Source organism: Mercurialis annua, linkage group LG7, assembly GCF_937616625.2.
Source record: "Mercurialis annua linkage group LG7, ddMerAnnu1.2, whole genome shotgun sequence".
NCBI lineage: Eukaryota > Viridiplantae > Streptophyta > Magnoliopsida > Malpighiales > Euphorbiaceae > Mercurialis > Mercurialis annua.
In genome coordinates, this window is record NC_065576.1 from 1,218,215 (window position 1) to 1,235,412 (window position 17,198).

General features: G+C 30.3%; 1 protein-coding gene and 1 long non-coding RNA gene across 3 annotated transcripts; both read right to left on the reverse strand.

The window, feature by feature from the left end:
- Positions 1 to 1,980: 1,980 nt before the first annotated feature.
- Positions 1,981 to 8,248, reverse strand: LOC126656406 (uncharacterized). Of its 2 annotated transcripts, XM_050350976.2 has the most exons (3): positions 7,420 to 8,248; positions 3,417 to 3,514; positions 1,981 to 2,222 (listed from the first exon to the last, which is right to left on the reverse strand). In XM_050350976.2, the coding sequence occupies exons 1-2, from the start codon at positions 8,237 to 8,239 to the stop codon at positions 3,426 to 3,428; spliced, it is 909 nt and encodes a 302-aa protein (XP_050206933.1). In that variant the 5' UTR covers positions 8,240 to 8,248; the 3' UTR covers positions 1,981 to 2,222; positions 3,417 to 3,425. The 2 variants fall into 2 exon arrangements, 1 of the variants encoding a protein (XP_050206933.1); XR_008789537.1 differs by lacking the exons at positions 1,981 to 2,222; positions 7,420 to 8,248 and adding an exon at positions 4,676 to 4,800 and having other exon boundaries at positions 3,426 to 3,514.
- Positions 8,249 to 8,793: 545 nt separating this feature from the next.
- Positions 8,794 to 11,641, reverse strand: LOC130014879 (uncharacterized). The gene is made up of 3 exons (XR_008789562.1): positions 11,517 to 11,641; positions 10,258 to 10,355; positions 8,794 to 9,063 (listed from the first exon to the last, which is right to left on the reverse strand). It is a non-coding gene; the product is annotated as an uncharacterized LOC130014879 (long non-coding RNA).
- Positions 11,642 to 17,198: the final 5,557 nt, after the last annotated feature.

Here is a 17,198-nt window from a genome sequence, read left to right on the forward strand (position 1 = left end):
CTAGCATTAGTGAGTTTAATGTTTTTGCCTGTAATTGCTCGAGAGAGAATTTTAGGTGCTTTAGATTAGTTCGAACCTCATCAGAACAATACAATCCATAACCCGAATCAAGTAAACAGCATAACGAAGATTAATAATCCCTGATTTTTCCATTATTGTTAAAACACCATTTGAATTACAACTTTAGTTTACTTTAAATTAGAATTGTTAATTTCTGTCTTTTAATTACAAAACAAACAAATATTGTCTTTTCGGCTATTCGAATCGAATCTCTTAACTGGTTGTTTTTAGAGCTTTCTCTGTGGGTACGATATCCGGACTTCACAGTCTGTATTACAAGTTGGCTACGTACGCTTGCGTTTTTTTACCAACAGTCTTCAATTTTTATGAATAGTTTAGATTTATAAAAATGCGCATAAATATATGCTCTATGTTTCTTTCATTCTCAACTTCCCTTTATGGGTGTATCTCGATGCAAATATCGTGAATTATATTTATCTATAAATTGTTATTTTCTAAAGTTTGTTTTTGTTTTTGTTTTTTATTTATTTTGAACATATACTTTCAAGATATGCTCTATATTTCTTTCACTCTTTTCTTCTTTCCTTACAAAATACAAATACCTAAGAGAAAGGAAGAGAGTAGAGTTGTACATAGTTCAAGAGAACTTTTCAAAGAATTTTAAAAATGCTATTTTGGAGTTCTTACCATAAATCGACATGTTTCAGTTTAGAACTTCTATTTTTGATTTAATATATAGTTTGATTCATGAACTTGTACTCTTTTATATATTTAACCTCCAAATTTTACGTGTGATCAATCAAACATCGGCACTTGTTAAATAATCTTTTTAACCCATGAAACTGAGATTGAGTCTCAAATACACTGACATGGTAAAAGATCTTTGATTGGGATGCCAGCTCATTTGCCACATCGCCAAATATATAATGCATCGTTTGACCCGTAAATTTATACTAATTTATCTATTTAACCCCTAAACATTTTGTTTAACCCATCACATCTCTAAATTTATTAAATAATCATTTTTAAATGATACTGTTTATTTTTTATATTATCAGTTCTAATAAAAAATAATTCTATTTTATTTAATAATTATTTTCATTTAATTTAATATTTATTTTATTTTATTTTGAAACTACAAAGGGCAAGATGAGATTTGAATGATCAGGTTAGAGGCAGCTCAAATGGCTAGCAAAACTATTATATTGTATTAGTAAATATAATTTTCCTATAATAGAAAAATAAATTTAAAATGACCAGATAATAACATAAATAAAACTATGATAATCGTAAAATAAATATTTAAAAAACTATAAATAAATATTATATAAGAAATTAATAATTAATATTAACAAAAAAATTATACAAATCAAAGTAAATATTAGATTAAATGAAAATAATTATCAAATAAGGTATAATTATTTTTCATTAGAATTTTATTAGAACTTAATGTACACAAAACAAATGCAAAATAAATGATATATATATTTAAAAAAATAGTATATAAAGTATAGAAAAGGATAATTATTTTATATAATAATTATTTTATTAATAATTATTAATTATTTAAATATGTATTAAAAATGAAATATAAAATAAAATAAATGTCACGACCCGATTTCTCCAGCCGCGACCGGCGCTAGGGAATGGGAATTTTGGTTCCAAAACCCGTAGCAAGCCTAAAATTTACTTAAAAAATTTTCGCGTTTATAAATTATTTTAAAACTTAAGTATCTCGTTTTCAAAAATTTGGCAGTATAACAGTTGTACTTTTAACTAGCCAATACCTGTAAAATCTCAAACCACCTTGCACGATAGACTTGTACAACCACACACACACACACACACACACACACACACACACACATATATATATATATATATATATATATATATATATATATATATATATATAAATATTGCTAAGTATCATTCTAAGCATTTACAAAATATACATATTAAGCGTTTAAACTAAAGCTACCTCTGATGTTTGTTTGTTAATCAGAAAACGAGGCCTAACAAAAAGATATAGACATGAGCGGTTACTAAACCAAAATACAATAAACCGCTAATAGGACCTCGACAAAAGTATACGCCTGAACTACTGCAGCGCTAGAGAGTCAGAAGCTGTACACGCAAAAAGTAAGGAGCCTTCCGAAACAAGGAGTGGAGGCTCGACCTGATCGCTATCTACTGAACGCCTGAAAAATTTAAAAATCAACGGGTCAGACATAGCTGGGTGAGTTCACAATTTACTAACGCTATTATAATTAAAACTGAGGTCGCATAATTGACAACATGTACTTTATTTTATAATTAATCATTAACTTGCAATCAAACATAATTCGATAATAAATACAAATTAAACATACTTCAATAGCAATGATAGGTTAAACATATTTTGATAATAAACATAAAATATAACTTAATGATTTCCAATATCGGATCCGTATCGAAACCCTAAACCCAAGTACTACGGACTTATTGGACATAATTGATAATAATCACTTTTCAATCATATCGTCCGAGTGGCCGGGTCCCGAGATAGTTCGACCGAGTTACCCGCTACCACGTGGCATAGTCCCGAGATAATTCAACCGAGTTACATCATGCCACTACTTAATCCCAAGTTGTGGGTCCCGAGATAATTCGACCGAGTTACCCACTAGACACAGGTCCCGAGATTGTTCGACCGAGTTACCTTGTGTCTATCACATTTCTTTTTATCCTTCTTAATCCATTAATCGATCGATATTCACAATTTACCATCTCAAACCATTGACCATAGACGCCTAGACTCGTATCAATTCTGGTGATCACACAGCCTATTGACGCCCAATAGGTAGCTCGTTTCCCCACGGATCACTTATTGGGTCTAACAAAACTTCACATAATACATATATATTTAAATAAAACTATTAAGGTAACAAGTACTTTATTTAAGCGTTATAACCTCATAAATCGAACATATAAGCCTTAAGCTTTTTAAAATGAATAGGCATCTTTAGTTTATGTTTCGTGTTATTTAAAATGATACGCGTCATTTCGAAAGCGTATCTACGATATGACAGAATTATTTTTACTCCATAATGCTCTTAAATAATTCAACGAACATAATAATTCGATGATAAAGTAGAACATAAAATTTTAAAGTTTCAACTTTATTCGTATGCGACCTTTTATAAGATATAACATATTTTAAGCGTTTATAGGATAAAATAGATTATTAATAAAAATTATAACTTATACTTTTGAAACTACTCTAATGAAGTTTTAATAATACTAGAGTTAGTTTTATAAGTAAATATATAGGTTCTTGAATTAAAGCATTCAATTAAATACATGTAACTATATTCATATAAAATAATAATAACGAGAGTAAATCGCGAACTCACCTCGATCGCTTAATCCAAATTTTCCAAATGCAAAATATAATATAGCCCGTTGCTTAACTCCAATTCCTCTAATTCTCCAATCCGATAAAGCGTAGAATCTATAATATGAACAAGTGCTAAATTAACATTTTAACTCATAAAACTATTGCACTTTTACAAACTTTCGCTTTTCTATTCAAGCGTTTACGCTTGACTTGACTCTAAATCCTTTTATTTTTATTCTTGCCTTCTTAACGTCCTATTAACCAATTCGATTTACTACGTAACAAATCCTGAAATCAACCACTAGTAGCTAAGTTTAACTTCTAACTCACTATTTTAGCTAACTTATGATATTCTATCATTTCTTTAACAATTTTAAATCTCCAATGCCTAATAACGCATCGGGTTCTTTATTGCATTTTGGCCATTTATATCCACTTAGACCCGGCTTAAACTTAACAGTCAAGCGTATAAACAAAAAGTTAATTTACGCCATAACCTGTTTTTACTTCTACTTTAAAACTCATTTTATTAAATCTTCCAAAATCATTCTTTGATTCTCCCTACTTAAATTAAATTTATTTAAACACCTATAAATCTCATACTTTTAAAACTCCAAATTTAATAACAATTTTATACTATAATCCCTTTTATTTTTATTTGAAAACTATTTGTCAACTCCTTAAGATTTTCAATTTTGATTTTATACCAACATTTAAATTAACCCATTTAAAATTCTGAAAACACCCAATTTATCGAAAAATCGTCCGGGGAGCGCGGGTTCGGGGTGACCGGCTGGTCTGCCCATTGAGCAGACCAGCTGGTCTGCTCTGGTTGAGCAGACCGTAGTCTGCTCAACATGAGCAGACCGGTCATGCCATTTGGCCTGACCGGTCTTCCCTCCGGCCTTCGCTCCTCCGCCAAAACCCGACTCCAATTTCCGGTTCTCAAAAATTATAATTTTGTAACAATTAGAAAAATTTCCAGCTTTTGAAAATCTTGAGTTCTCTAATACTAATTGATTAAAACACATCCCAATTCAATTTTTATTAGCTTAATCTAACCCAACTTTTTAATCCCTACCAATAATTGTTTAACCATAATATCATTACTTAAACTCAGAATTTCCAGCCCTCAATTCACCATTTAATTAACCTCAAACTTATTAATTAATCATCTAATGTTAATTTTTAACACATGCAACTAAAAACCCAATTGAATATCCATAAACCCTAACCCTCTAATTCAAAATTAATCTATGAATTAGAGTTACTAACCTTTGATTAAAGCTCCAATAGGTAGAGGATGGCTAATTTGAGCTTAAACTACAAGAACCCAAGTTTTTCTCCATGTCTTGAAATTAAATAGAGAGGGAAGAAGAAGAATGGGTGATGATGATGAATGAAGCCTCTGGAATGTTTGAGTTAAGCTATTGTTCATATCTGAACTTATTAATTTGGGGCTTGGGCTTTTAATTCAAATGGGCTAGTTTTAATGTAATCCTTTTCTTAACCCAATTCCAAAAATTCCTTCTATTTAATCATTCTTTTATTAATTAAGCACGTCGTTAAATTTCTCGGGCTAATTCCAAACTTTGTTTGATTATAAATTATACGGACTATTTTTTTTTCTTTTATTCCAAAATATTAATTTTCGCCTTATCCTCAAAATTTATTATTTAGCTGTATAATTTATTAGTCACGCTTAAACCCGTATTTTAAAATAATATTCCAAATATTTTTGGATTCTCTTTGAATAATCCATATGACAAAATTTACGGATATTATTTAAATATCCATTTTAAAACCATTTATTTGATTTAACGGGAATTTCTCCAATCTTCCCATTAAATCACAATATGCTTATCTCGATATTCAAATACGAGATAAAATCTAATTCCAATTAATTTCATCTAATATATAGTCCAACTTTATTAAAATTAATCCTTTGTCAAAACACCATTTTCCGCCTTATTTACAAAAATTTCCTTATTTTAGCTCCCTTTGGCTAAAATAATATGTTTAATCCAATTAAACATTTCTCCAAAAATGCGGGGCATTACATTCTTCCCCCCTTTAAAAAAAATTCGTCCTCGAATTTTCTTATAATGCTTATCATCCAATTATTTTAATATTGATAGTGCTCACTACTTCCGCCATTCCCTTAAGGCACAATCTCATAGAATATTTTATTCTACGATTTTCTAAAACTTATACTCATTTTGTATTATGTTATCCATGCATCACGTAGTTAGTTTTCCAAACTAATTAAAATTCACTTCTTCTTAATTTTGATAAACTTTAGGTTTTTAGCCCGCTTCAGGCCACAAAACCAACATCTAAAATCTATCCAAATTTTAATTTATCACTTGAAATTCATTCTATGTAACATCGCCTACAACTTTCATTTTGGTCCTAAGTCCGAAATAACACTTCTTGGGATCGGAAATTGATCCAGAATTAGCTTTCCTATGTAGGTTTTAAACTTAGGTTTCCTTTAACTTATAGGCTTACTTAAGGGTATATGTTTGCCTGCTTGCCTAAGGCATGTCTTGCTTTTTAAAATCAATATGGGTTTGTCGTTATCCTTTTGGACATACCCCCTTGGCGTGTCATTAATAGGTTTTACGAAAAATCTCGGCGAGCACGCCCAAAATTGCTTCTAAAGAAGCTGTCTTAGCCTCTTATTTCAATTTTCCTTTTTCGTTTTGACTTAATTTAAATTTGACACGTTCGATGCGTCAGACATTATTTATGTATTGTCATCCTTTAGTTCCAAACTTTTCTTGAACTTTCCCCCGTCCATTATGACTTTCATGATTTAGCCAATTCGCTCATACCATTTTTTTTTTTGATCTCATCAATTTTATTTCTTATTCCATTCTCTATAATCTTGTCTATAGGGTAAAAATTAGACTTTAAAATTGGTTTTCCTATATTTATTTATTTATACAGTATTTAATTATTTTTACTTATTAATTCTTGTAACTATGCACTTGACCGAGCTTATATTCTTATAACCATTTCATTATAATTAACAATTCGTAATTTATTTTACTTCAATTTCTAAAAAAAAATTCTTTACACTCTTAGAGACTCCATCCTATTTGATTCTAAATATTTGTTCTTTTAAATTTACTAATCATAGTTATTATCGTCACATAGTCTTTTGTCCGAATTAGCTTACACATTTTGAAATAGTTCAAACACTTTCGCTTTGCCGGCAATTTCAACTTTTCTCTTCAAAGTCATCGTAAATCACTTTATCGATATTGAAATTTTTTAGTACAATTGCGCCACAGAGTGATGACACCTCTCATCACTAAAGAGTTGCAATTTCAAATCACTTTTCTTTGGAATATGCATATGTATGATGCATGATCTATTGTTTAAAAAATTTGTTTTATATATAAAATATATATACATATACTAATGTCAATATGACTTTATGGTGATTTGAATGACATGCCTCATGCAGGGTCTGCGCACAATTGTACCACTAAAAATCGTAAAATAGTTTTATAATAACAAACTTGTAAGTCCTCCAGACTAAAACTCCGTGACGTTCCTATTTTGTTTACTTATACCAACTAAATGAGTCATGCTTAAGTCCCTCGCCTAAGCATTATATTATTCAATTTGTCAAATTATGGCTTATTAGATTTTCATTATTGGTCGTTTGTTATTCTTTAACATAAAGCTATAATTTATCTCATTATTCTCGTTTTAATTTTAAAATAGATTCCACTATGCCATTCTTGTACGACTTACTTTACTATCTATTATTCGTACTATAATTCTAATCATACTTTATTTAATAAATTATGCGATTCTTCGCTTTAGTAATTCTTATGCTAAGTTTAATTCTACTAGCTGAATTTCCTTCTTTAAGGCAACATACTTACGGGTTCTACTTAATTAAAATTCCTTTCAATTCACACTTTTTATTTACGCATCATCTTACTTGTCCTATCTATTAACATTTATCATAAACATAAGTTATGCACATATTTAAATAATACCTGGTGCGGCTTGACCAGGTGCCCTACGTCCTCGACGCGCTACCCTCATCCTAGGTCCTCTAGCTCGCCTTGGAGCGTTAACTCCCCTAGCTACCGATCCGGAAGCTTCATCTCTATGGACCGGAGACACTGGCCTCTCACGAGGGAAATAAAAAGGCTGGACAGGATTGTCATTCCATTCACGATCACTTACTATCTCCGCGGCCCTACTAGCTAATGATCCCATATGTTCATCTGTGAAATCAAACAACTCAGCAAAGTCCGGTCCCAAGCCTCTAACATAGCGACGGTTCACTTCCTCATTATCCCTACCAGTTTGCGGAACCGCTTGCATCATGCGAAGAAACTCATTAGTGTAAGTTTCTATAGAGAGCACACCCCTAGAATAGGTGTTCAACATCGCTCTGAGGCTATTCAGACTTGCCTCCGCCTGATTCGCCCATAAAACCGCTACTTCCCTATGATCACGGTACCTATGAGTCTCGGACCAAAACTGCCCGCTCCTAAATACCTCAACGTCAGAGTCTTCAGAAGGATCTTCCGATGGATCCTCTTCTTGTTCACTTTCCTCGCTAGGCTCTTTCTCCTCCTCTACAGGTAACTCTTCGGGTGTTACTGATCTAACCCGAGCTTCAACTCTTCCATTTCCATTATTCATAACCCCATTCCGATGGATTTCTGGCGATCCTTCGCCATTAGCTAAGAACCCATTTTGATGGACTTCAGGTGGCCCACCATTGCCTAGCCTAACTTGTTGAGCAGGAGGCGCTTCCTCCTCATCAGACATTGCATAAACTCGTGCTCTCCTATATCCAGGCATACTACAATATAAACAATTTCACGATAAGATACTATACACATTCTAAATCGTTATTCACACACAATATGCATAATTTAATACGTTATACCTAGCACTAGTCTACATTGATATTTCATACCTAAAACACATTAAGAATTTATAACAATAACGATTTCAAGACAAGACATGATACAAACCCTATGCTGCAGTAGTTTCCTAGGTAGACTCTCCTAAAGCAGTGGTATCCGGGACCAACTGCTCTGATACCACCTTTGTCACGACCCGATTTCTCGAGCCGCGACCGGCGCTAGGGAATGGGAATTTTGGTTCCAAAACCCGTAGCAAGCCTAAAATTTACTTAAAATTTTTTCGCGTTTATAAATTATTTTAAAACTTAAGTATCTCGTTTTCAAAAATTTGGCAGTATAACAGTTGTACTTTTAACTAGCCAATACCTGTAAAATCTCAAACCACCTTGCACGATAGACTTGTACAACCACACACACACACACACACATATATATATATATATATATATATATATATATATATATATATAAATATTGCTAAGTATCATTCTAAGCATTTACAAAATACACATATTAAGCGTTTAAACTAAAGCTACCTCTGATGTTTGTTTGTTAATCAGAAAACGAGGCCTAACAAAAAGATATAGACATGAGCGGTTACTAAACCAAAATACAATAAACCGCTAATAGGACCTCGACAAAAGTATACGCCTGAACTACTGCAGCGCTAGAGAGTCAGAAGCTGTACAAGCAAAAAGTAAGGAGCCTTCCGAAACAAGGAGTGGAGGCTCGACCTGATCGCTATCTACTGAACGCCTGAAAAATTTAAAAATCAACGGGTCAGACATAGCTGAGTGAGTTCACAATTTACTAACGCTATTATAATTAAAACCGAGGTCGCATAATTGACAACATGTACTTTATTTTATAATTAATCATTAACTTGCAATCAAACATAATTCGATAATAAATACAAATTAAACATACTTCAATAGCAATGATAGGTTAAACATATTTTGATAATAAACATAAAATATAACTTAATGATTTCCAATATCGGATCCGTATCGAAACCCTAAACCCAAGTACTACGAACTTATTGGACATAATTGATAATAATCACTTTTCAATCATATCGTCCGAGTGGCCGGGTCCCGAGATAGTTCGACCGAGTTACCCGCTACCACGTGGCATAGTCCCGAGATAATTCAACCGAGTTACATCATGCCACTACTTAATCCCAAGTTGTGGGTCCCGAGATAATTCGACCGAGTTACCCACTAGACACAGGTCCCGAGATTGTTCGACCGAGTTACCTTGTGTCTATCACATTTCTTTTTATCCTTCTTAATCCATTAATCGATCGATATTCACAATTTACCATCTCAAACCATTGACCATAGACGCCTAGACTCGTATCAATTCTGGTGATCACACAGCCTATTGACGCCCAATAGGTAGCTCGTTTCCCCACGGATCACTTATTGGGTCTAACAAAACTTCACATAATACATATATATTTAAATAAAACTATTAAGGTAACAAGTACTTTATTTAAGCGTTATAACCTCATAAATCGAACATATAAGCCTTAAGCTTTTTAAAATGAATAGGCATCTTTAGTTTATGTTTCGTGTTATTTAAAATGATACGCGTCATTTCGAAGGCGTATCTACGATATGACAGAATTATTTTTACTCCATAATGCTCTTAAATAATTCAACGAACATAATAATTCGATGATAAAGTAGAACATAAAATTTTAAAGTTTCAACTTTATTCGTATGCGACCTTTTATAAGATATAACATATTTTAAGCGTTTATAGGATAAAATAGATTATTAATAAAAATTATAACTTATACTTTTGAAACTACTCTAATGAAGTTTTAATAATACTAGAGTTAGTTTTATAAGTAAATATATAGGTTCTTGAATTAAAGCATTCAATTAAATACATGTAACTATATTCATATAAAATAATAATAACGAGAGTAAATCGCGAACTCACCTCGATCGCTTAATCCAAATTTTCCAAATGCAAAATATAATATAGCCCGTTGCTTAACTCCAATTCCTCTAATTCTCCAATCCGATAAAGCGTAGAATCTATAATATGAACAAGTGCTAAATTAACATTTTAACTCATAAAACTATTGCACTTTTACAAACTTTCGCTTTTCTATTCAAGCGTTTACGCTTGACTTGACTCTAAATCCTTTTATTTTTATTCTTGCCTTCTTAACGTCCTATTAACCAATTCGATTTACTACGTAACAAATCCTGAAATCAACCACTAGTAGCTAAGTTTAACTTCTAACTCACTATTTTAGCTAACTTATGATATTCTATCATTTCTTTAACAATTTTAAATCTCCAATGCCTAATAACGCATCGGGTTCTTTATTGCATTTTGGCCATTTATATCCACTTAGACCCGGCTTAAACTTAACAGTCAAGCGTATAAACAAAAAGTTAATTTACGCCATAACCTGTTTTTACTTCTACTTTAAAACTCATTTTATTAAATCTTCCAAAATCATTCTTTGATTCTCCCTACTTAAATTAAATTTATTTAAACACCTATAAATCTCATACTTTTAAAACTCCAAATTTAATAACAATTTTATACTATAATCCCTTTTATTTTTATTTGAAAACTATTTGTCAACTCCTTAAGATTTTCAATTTTGATTTTATACCAACATTTAAATTAACCCATTTAAAATTCTGAAAACACCCAATTTATCGAAAAATCGTCCGGGGAGCGCGGGTTCGGGGTGACCGGCTGGTCTGCCCATTGAGCAGACCAGCTGGTCTGCTCTGGTTGAGCAGACCGTAGTCTGCTCAACATGAGCAGACCGGTCATGCCATTTGGCCTGACCGGTCTTCCCTCCGGCCTTCGCTCCTCCGCCAAAACCCGACTCCAATTTCCGGTTCTCAAAAATTATAATTTTGTAACAATTAGAAAAATTTCCAGCTTTTGAAAATCTTGAGTTCTCTAATACTAATTGATTAAAACACATCCCAATTCAATTTTTATTAGCTTAATCTAACCCAACTTTTTAATCCCTACCAATAATTGTTTAACCATAATATCATTACTTAAACTCAGAATTTCCAGCCCTCAATTCACCATTTAATTAACCTCAAACTTATTAATTAATCATCTAATGTTAATTTTTAACACATGCAACTAAAAACCCAATTGAATATCCATAAACCCTAACCCTCTAATTCAAAATTAATCTATGAATTAGAGTTACTAACCTTTGATTAAAGCTCCAATAGGTAGAGGATGGCTAATTTGAGCTTAAACTACAAGAACCCAAGTTTTTCTCCATGTCTTAAAATTGAATAGAGAGGGAAGAAGAAGAATGGGTGATGATGATGAATGAAGCCTCTGGAATGTTTGAGTTAAGCTATTGTTCATATCTGAACTTATTAATTTGGGGCTTGGGCTTTTAATTCAAATGGGCTAGTTTTAATGTAATCCTTTTCTTAACCCAATTCTAAAAATTCCTTTTATTTAATCATTCTTTTATTAATTAAGCACGTCGTTAAATTTCTCGGGCTAATTCCAAACTTTGTTCGATTATAAATTATACGGACTATTTTTTTTTCTTTTATTCCAAAATATTAATTGTCGCCTTATCCTCAAAATTTATTATTTAGCTGTATAATTTATTAGTCACGCTTAAACCCGTATTTTAAAATAATATTCCAAATATTTTTGGATTCTCTTTGAATAATCCAAATGACAAAATTTACGGATATTATTTAAATATCCATTTTAAAACCATTTATTTGATTTAACGGGAATTTCTCCAATCTTCCCATTAAATCACAATATGCTTATCTCGATATTCAAATACGAGATAAAATCTAATTCCAATTAATTTCATCTAATATATAATCCAACTTTATTAAAATTAATCCTTTGTCAAAACGCCATTTTCCGCCTTGTTTACAAAAATTTCCTTATTTTAGCTCCCTTTGGCTAAAATAATATGTTTAATCCAATTAAACATTTCTCCAAAAATGCGGGGCATTACAATAAATTCAAAACATTGAAAGGTTGAGAGGGATAATTTAACAAGTTTAGAGGTTTAATAGGTTAAACAAAAAATTTAGGGGTCAAGTAGGTAAATTAGTACAAGTTCAAGGGTCAAACGACGTATTAAGTAATTTTATTTTATCCACCTAAACTTTGTTTTCTGATGTGGCAATTTTTGGTCGAACACACTCACCAAAGTCAGGTGAACGAGTAGGGATTAAATACTTATAAATTATCAAATTCAGGAGTCCAAAAGAGATTATTTAATAATTTTAGAGGTTTGATTGGTCAAATCGGTAAAAGAATACAAGTTCAGGAGTTAAACTATGTATTAAGCGTATATCTATTCATGAACTAGAGTTGAGACTAACTCCAATAAGAACCGACTCATTTTAATTAAATCTGAACTTTATTTAAGTCTAATATTATCTATCAGAAAAAAGTAAAATTTACTAATAAAACATGCGCATATATTAGAGGCAGAGTTTGTAGTTAATCAATCAAAAAATAATTTGTGTTGAACTTGGGCCTAAACCAAAAAATTTGAAAATGTATCCGAAGAGTTTAGCCCTAACAAGGTCTAACTTGTTTTAGAGAAATTTACAAAAAAAACTTTAATTTTAAACTGATTTGCAACTAATACCTCAATTCTGAAATTTACTTTTTTTATTTTTTTTTAAAATATTTTTAGTTGTATTCTAATTATCTCTTATTTTTAAAAATACCTAATATTTAATATGCGCACCTTTTTTTTTTCTCATTCATTCTTTCCTCTTTTTTTTCCTCCTTTATCTTTCTCTTGCCTTTTTTTGTCTTTAACTTCTCTTTCTTATTTGGCCAAATGTTGTAAAAAGGCCAAACCTTTCATAAAAGTTTCACAAAAGTCCTGACCTTTCAATTTTGTCGATTTTGGCCAAAAACTGATTATTTGGTTTCACAAAAGTCTTAACCTTTCAATTTTGTCGATTTTGGCCAAAAATGAATTATTTAGTTTCACAAAAGTCCTGATCTTTCAATATTTGGCATGCCACATAGGCGTCACATAGGCAAATTGAAATCGAATTGAGAGTTGGTCACAACTGAAATTAAATAATTTGTTTTTGGCCAAAATCGACAAAATTAAAAGGTCAGGACTTTTGTGAAACTTTTATAAAAGATTTGACCTTTTTTCGACATTTGGCCTTCTTATTTTTCCTTTTCTCTCTCCTTCTTCGTCTTCTTTCCTTCTTTGTCATTTTTTTAAAATTTCATTTCAACAGAATTTCCTAACAAATTCTATCTAATTTTTTATAATTCATTTAATATTTTTGATCTATAATATAAACAATTAAAAATATAAAACTTGTGAGAAGTTATTGATAAAAATATTGAAGTATTCATCTCATGAGAAAACGAAATTTTCCGCCATTATCACCATCTTATCCTTTTATTTTGAATCTTCTTCTTGTTTCTCTTTCTATGTTCTTATCTGTTAATTTTCAGTTTTTACAGACAATTTTGTTCATATGTTTAAAACAATTATAAATTGTATGAAACTGTTTGAAACCTTTGTAATCAGTTTGAAACTTCTTTTAAACTGTTCGAAACTTTTTTTGAAACTGTATTTAGATTAAAATTTGCAAAGTGTTTTTGAAAATTGTTTGAAACTGTTTTTGTAACAAATTCAATTTTTTTATAAAAATTTTGAAATTATTTTTAGAAACCATTTTAAATTGTTCAAATTTTTTATAGACTGTTTAAAACTTTATAAATTGTTTGAAACGTTTGCAAATTGTTTGAAACATTTATAAATTGTGTGAAACTGTTTTTAAATAAACATTATAAATTGTGTTTTTGGAAACTGTCTGAAACCTTTGAAAACTGTTTAAAACCTTTGTAAACTTTCTGAAGCTATATTTTGAAACTGTTTAAAACCTTTAAAAATTATTTAAATCCATTGTATTTTTTTTTAAAATGATAATAAAATTGTGTTTCAAAAACCTTTTGAAACTTTTTCAATAAGTTTATAATTAGAAAAAAATAAACTAACAGTTTACCTTTTTTTTCTTTTTTTAAAAGAGTTATGATCACTAGACATAAATTCGAGCAAAATTTTGGTTACGAATTAAAAAAATTAAGCGGATCAAAAACTAGATTTGATATTTGCATGAGAAATCAGTTTGTTGAATTGTTTTGAGCTGAAAATTTTGAATTGAATTGCTGAAATATTAGTTATTTTTCAATGAATGTGTTGAAAAAAAAAGAATAAGGAAAAAAAGAGAAGAAAAAGCTGTGACTAATGTAAAGTATAAATGGAGTAAAAAAATAAATAGTAGAATAAAAAAATAAATGTCTGACACGCTAAGGTAAGTTGGAATTTTGAAGTTACAAAAAATGCAAATATTTTTTCCATTTAGGTTTCTCCTAATTATCCCCTTGGTTTATATAAACAAGAATTGAAAATAATAAACAACAAGAATTAAATATAACGAAAATTATATAAACAAGAATTAAATATATAACTTTCCAAATTTTAAACTATTAAATAATAAACAACAATCCAAAATACAAATAAAAATTAATCAAAAATAAAAAAATCTAGATAAAAATCTCGTAAAATTAATATAAAGATGAACAAAATTTCATTGAGCGGGGGTATTTCGATAAATCTTACTTCCAATTTGACAGATAATCTGCTCGATTTATTGAAATCTAATATTTTTCGATTTTCATCTTCAATGATTACATCCTAATTAAATTATTTTCATGTTCAAAAGCGAACTAAATAATTTTTTTTATTTTCTTTCTAATATAAAATCGAACCAAATTGAATACATTTGTTCAATTCAATTTTGTCATTTGGTTTGATTTTCCCTCTCCGAGACTGAATTGTCTACATCTAATTTGTTATGAGAAGTTAAGAATTTGTACAAAAAATGTATTTTGTAGGGCAGTGCCTGTATTATTCAATTGGGTCCCTTTTTAAATGGGATGTGAAATTATGCACATTCAATTATGATCAATGTACAACAACAGCAAGCAATGATGTTCAATGTGAGTTGTCCACTTATTGATATCTATCTGTATAACTTAATGTTTTATTTTTGTTTTCTATACTAGACTGTGACATACCACCCGAGCATAGGGGTGAACAAAGTATCAGATTTAACAAATTAACCGATCAAACTATTCAATAATAAATATTATTTCAGTTGGTTCGGTTATGAAAAATCGGAAACTTTGATTTTCGGCTATTCTTTTGACTTAGAATTTGGGTTATATTCAAATTAGCGGAGTCATCGGAATGAACAAAATATTTGTTTTTTTTTTAAAAAAATTTGAACTAAATCGGTTGAATATTCACTCGTAAACCCGCCATGGTAATGTTATGGTAAAATGTGTATCTCACGAAGTTCAGAATAATAATAAAAATTGAAGTTAAAAATTGAGTAAATGAAAATAGCAATAATATGATTTTAGAGATAACTATTAATTCACACTCATACATGTGTAAGTGAGACAGTTCTCTTTTAACTTTCATATTGTTATTAAATTGATTAGCTTATAAAAATTAAATTAAATCTAGTTACTATGTGCTTATAATAATTTTGGCCTAATTCATACTAAAAATAAATTAAGAGTTAGGAAAAGTAATTCATTTATAAAATGTCCGTACAAATTAATAAAAAAAAGATCATCATTATGCCCTTCGAACTTGATACAAAAGATCAATTAAGGTCAAACTCATGACTTTGGAAAAGAAAATACTCCCAACTTGGCAGTTCAACTCGTTTTATCTCTTCATATTCAAATTGTCCATTATAATTGTGATACATCAGCTCTAATTTGTATATAATGTACCAATTTTTTTTTTCACAACTCATCGAAGGGGTGAAATTGATCCACTTTAGTGAAGTTGTGGGTTTATTTGTCGAAAGTCACAAGATTGAGCTTTTTTGACTTTTTCGTACCAAATACATGGTGCAAATTGATCCTTAGTTGATAAATTAATTGTTATGACATACAGTTAGAAAAATTATACTGTATTAATTATCTTTTAATTTATTTATTATTAAGTTGAATAGGGAATGAAAATAAAAAAAATATAAATAAAGTTAATTTCATGGGAAAAGAAAATGTCCATCGACACAAGAATTGTTCGATCAAATTTAAAATAATGATTTTTTTTTTGTGATGAAGGAACTTTCAATGATGTTTGAACGTATTTTGAGAGAGTGGTCCGACCACCTAAATACAGTCTTAGGAAGGTTAGTCTTATTTTAAAGCGGACCTTTAACCGCTAATTCAAATGCTTTCTATAAGTATTATGAAATATAGTATTCGAATCAATGAATAACCTTTTATTCTTTGTTGTTGTCCACATTTAGAACTAATTGAGTCAATCCGTAACAAGTAATATTATTCTTATTTTATTTTTTTTTTTTTTTTTTTTTTGGTGACGAGGACTCACTCTACTGAGCCGAAACTCAATATCATTGTCAAACCCCGGGATGTGAACCGCCCGCAAGCCCACATACCTGGTAAATCCGGGCTATAATGGCCAGAAACCCAGCCTCAACCACTCCATATTAAGAAAGGGCGTAGCCGGGGTTCGAACCCACGACCTTTGGCGCCCAGATGGCTGAGGCTTAGACCACTAGACCAAACCCGTGCGGGCATTATTCTTATTATTGTTCCTTTGAATTTTAGTAAAACAAACTATATGTTAAGATTATGTTTAGAATTTTAATAGATTTAGAATAGTTTATTGTATATACTACAATGTTTTGGTTGATTTTGTTAAAGCATTTTTTTGATAAATTGTTAAAGCTTTTAAGTGGCCTTTTTTACGTATATTGTAGTATAGTGACTATAGTCCTATTAAAAAAGTGTTGTAATTTTTTTGTATTCTAATT

Coding starts and splice junctions, on each gene's coding strand:
- LOC126656406 (XM_050350976.2), bottom strand. CDS start 8,239: ATGCCTGGATATAGGAGAGCACGAGTTTATGCAATGTCTGATGAGGAG. Junction 3,515..7,419: donor ACCTGGTCAAGCCGCACCAG/GTATTATTTAAA, acceptor TTCATATTATAG/ATTCTACGCTTTATCGGATT.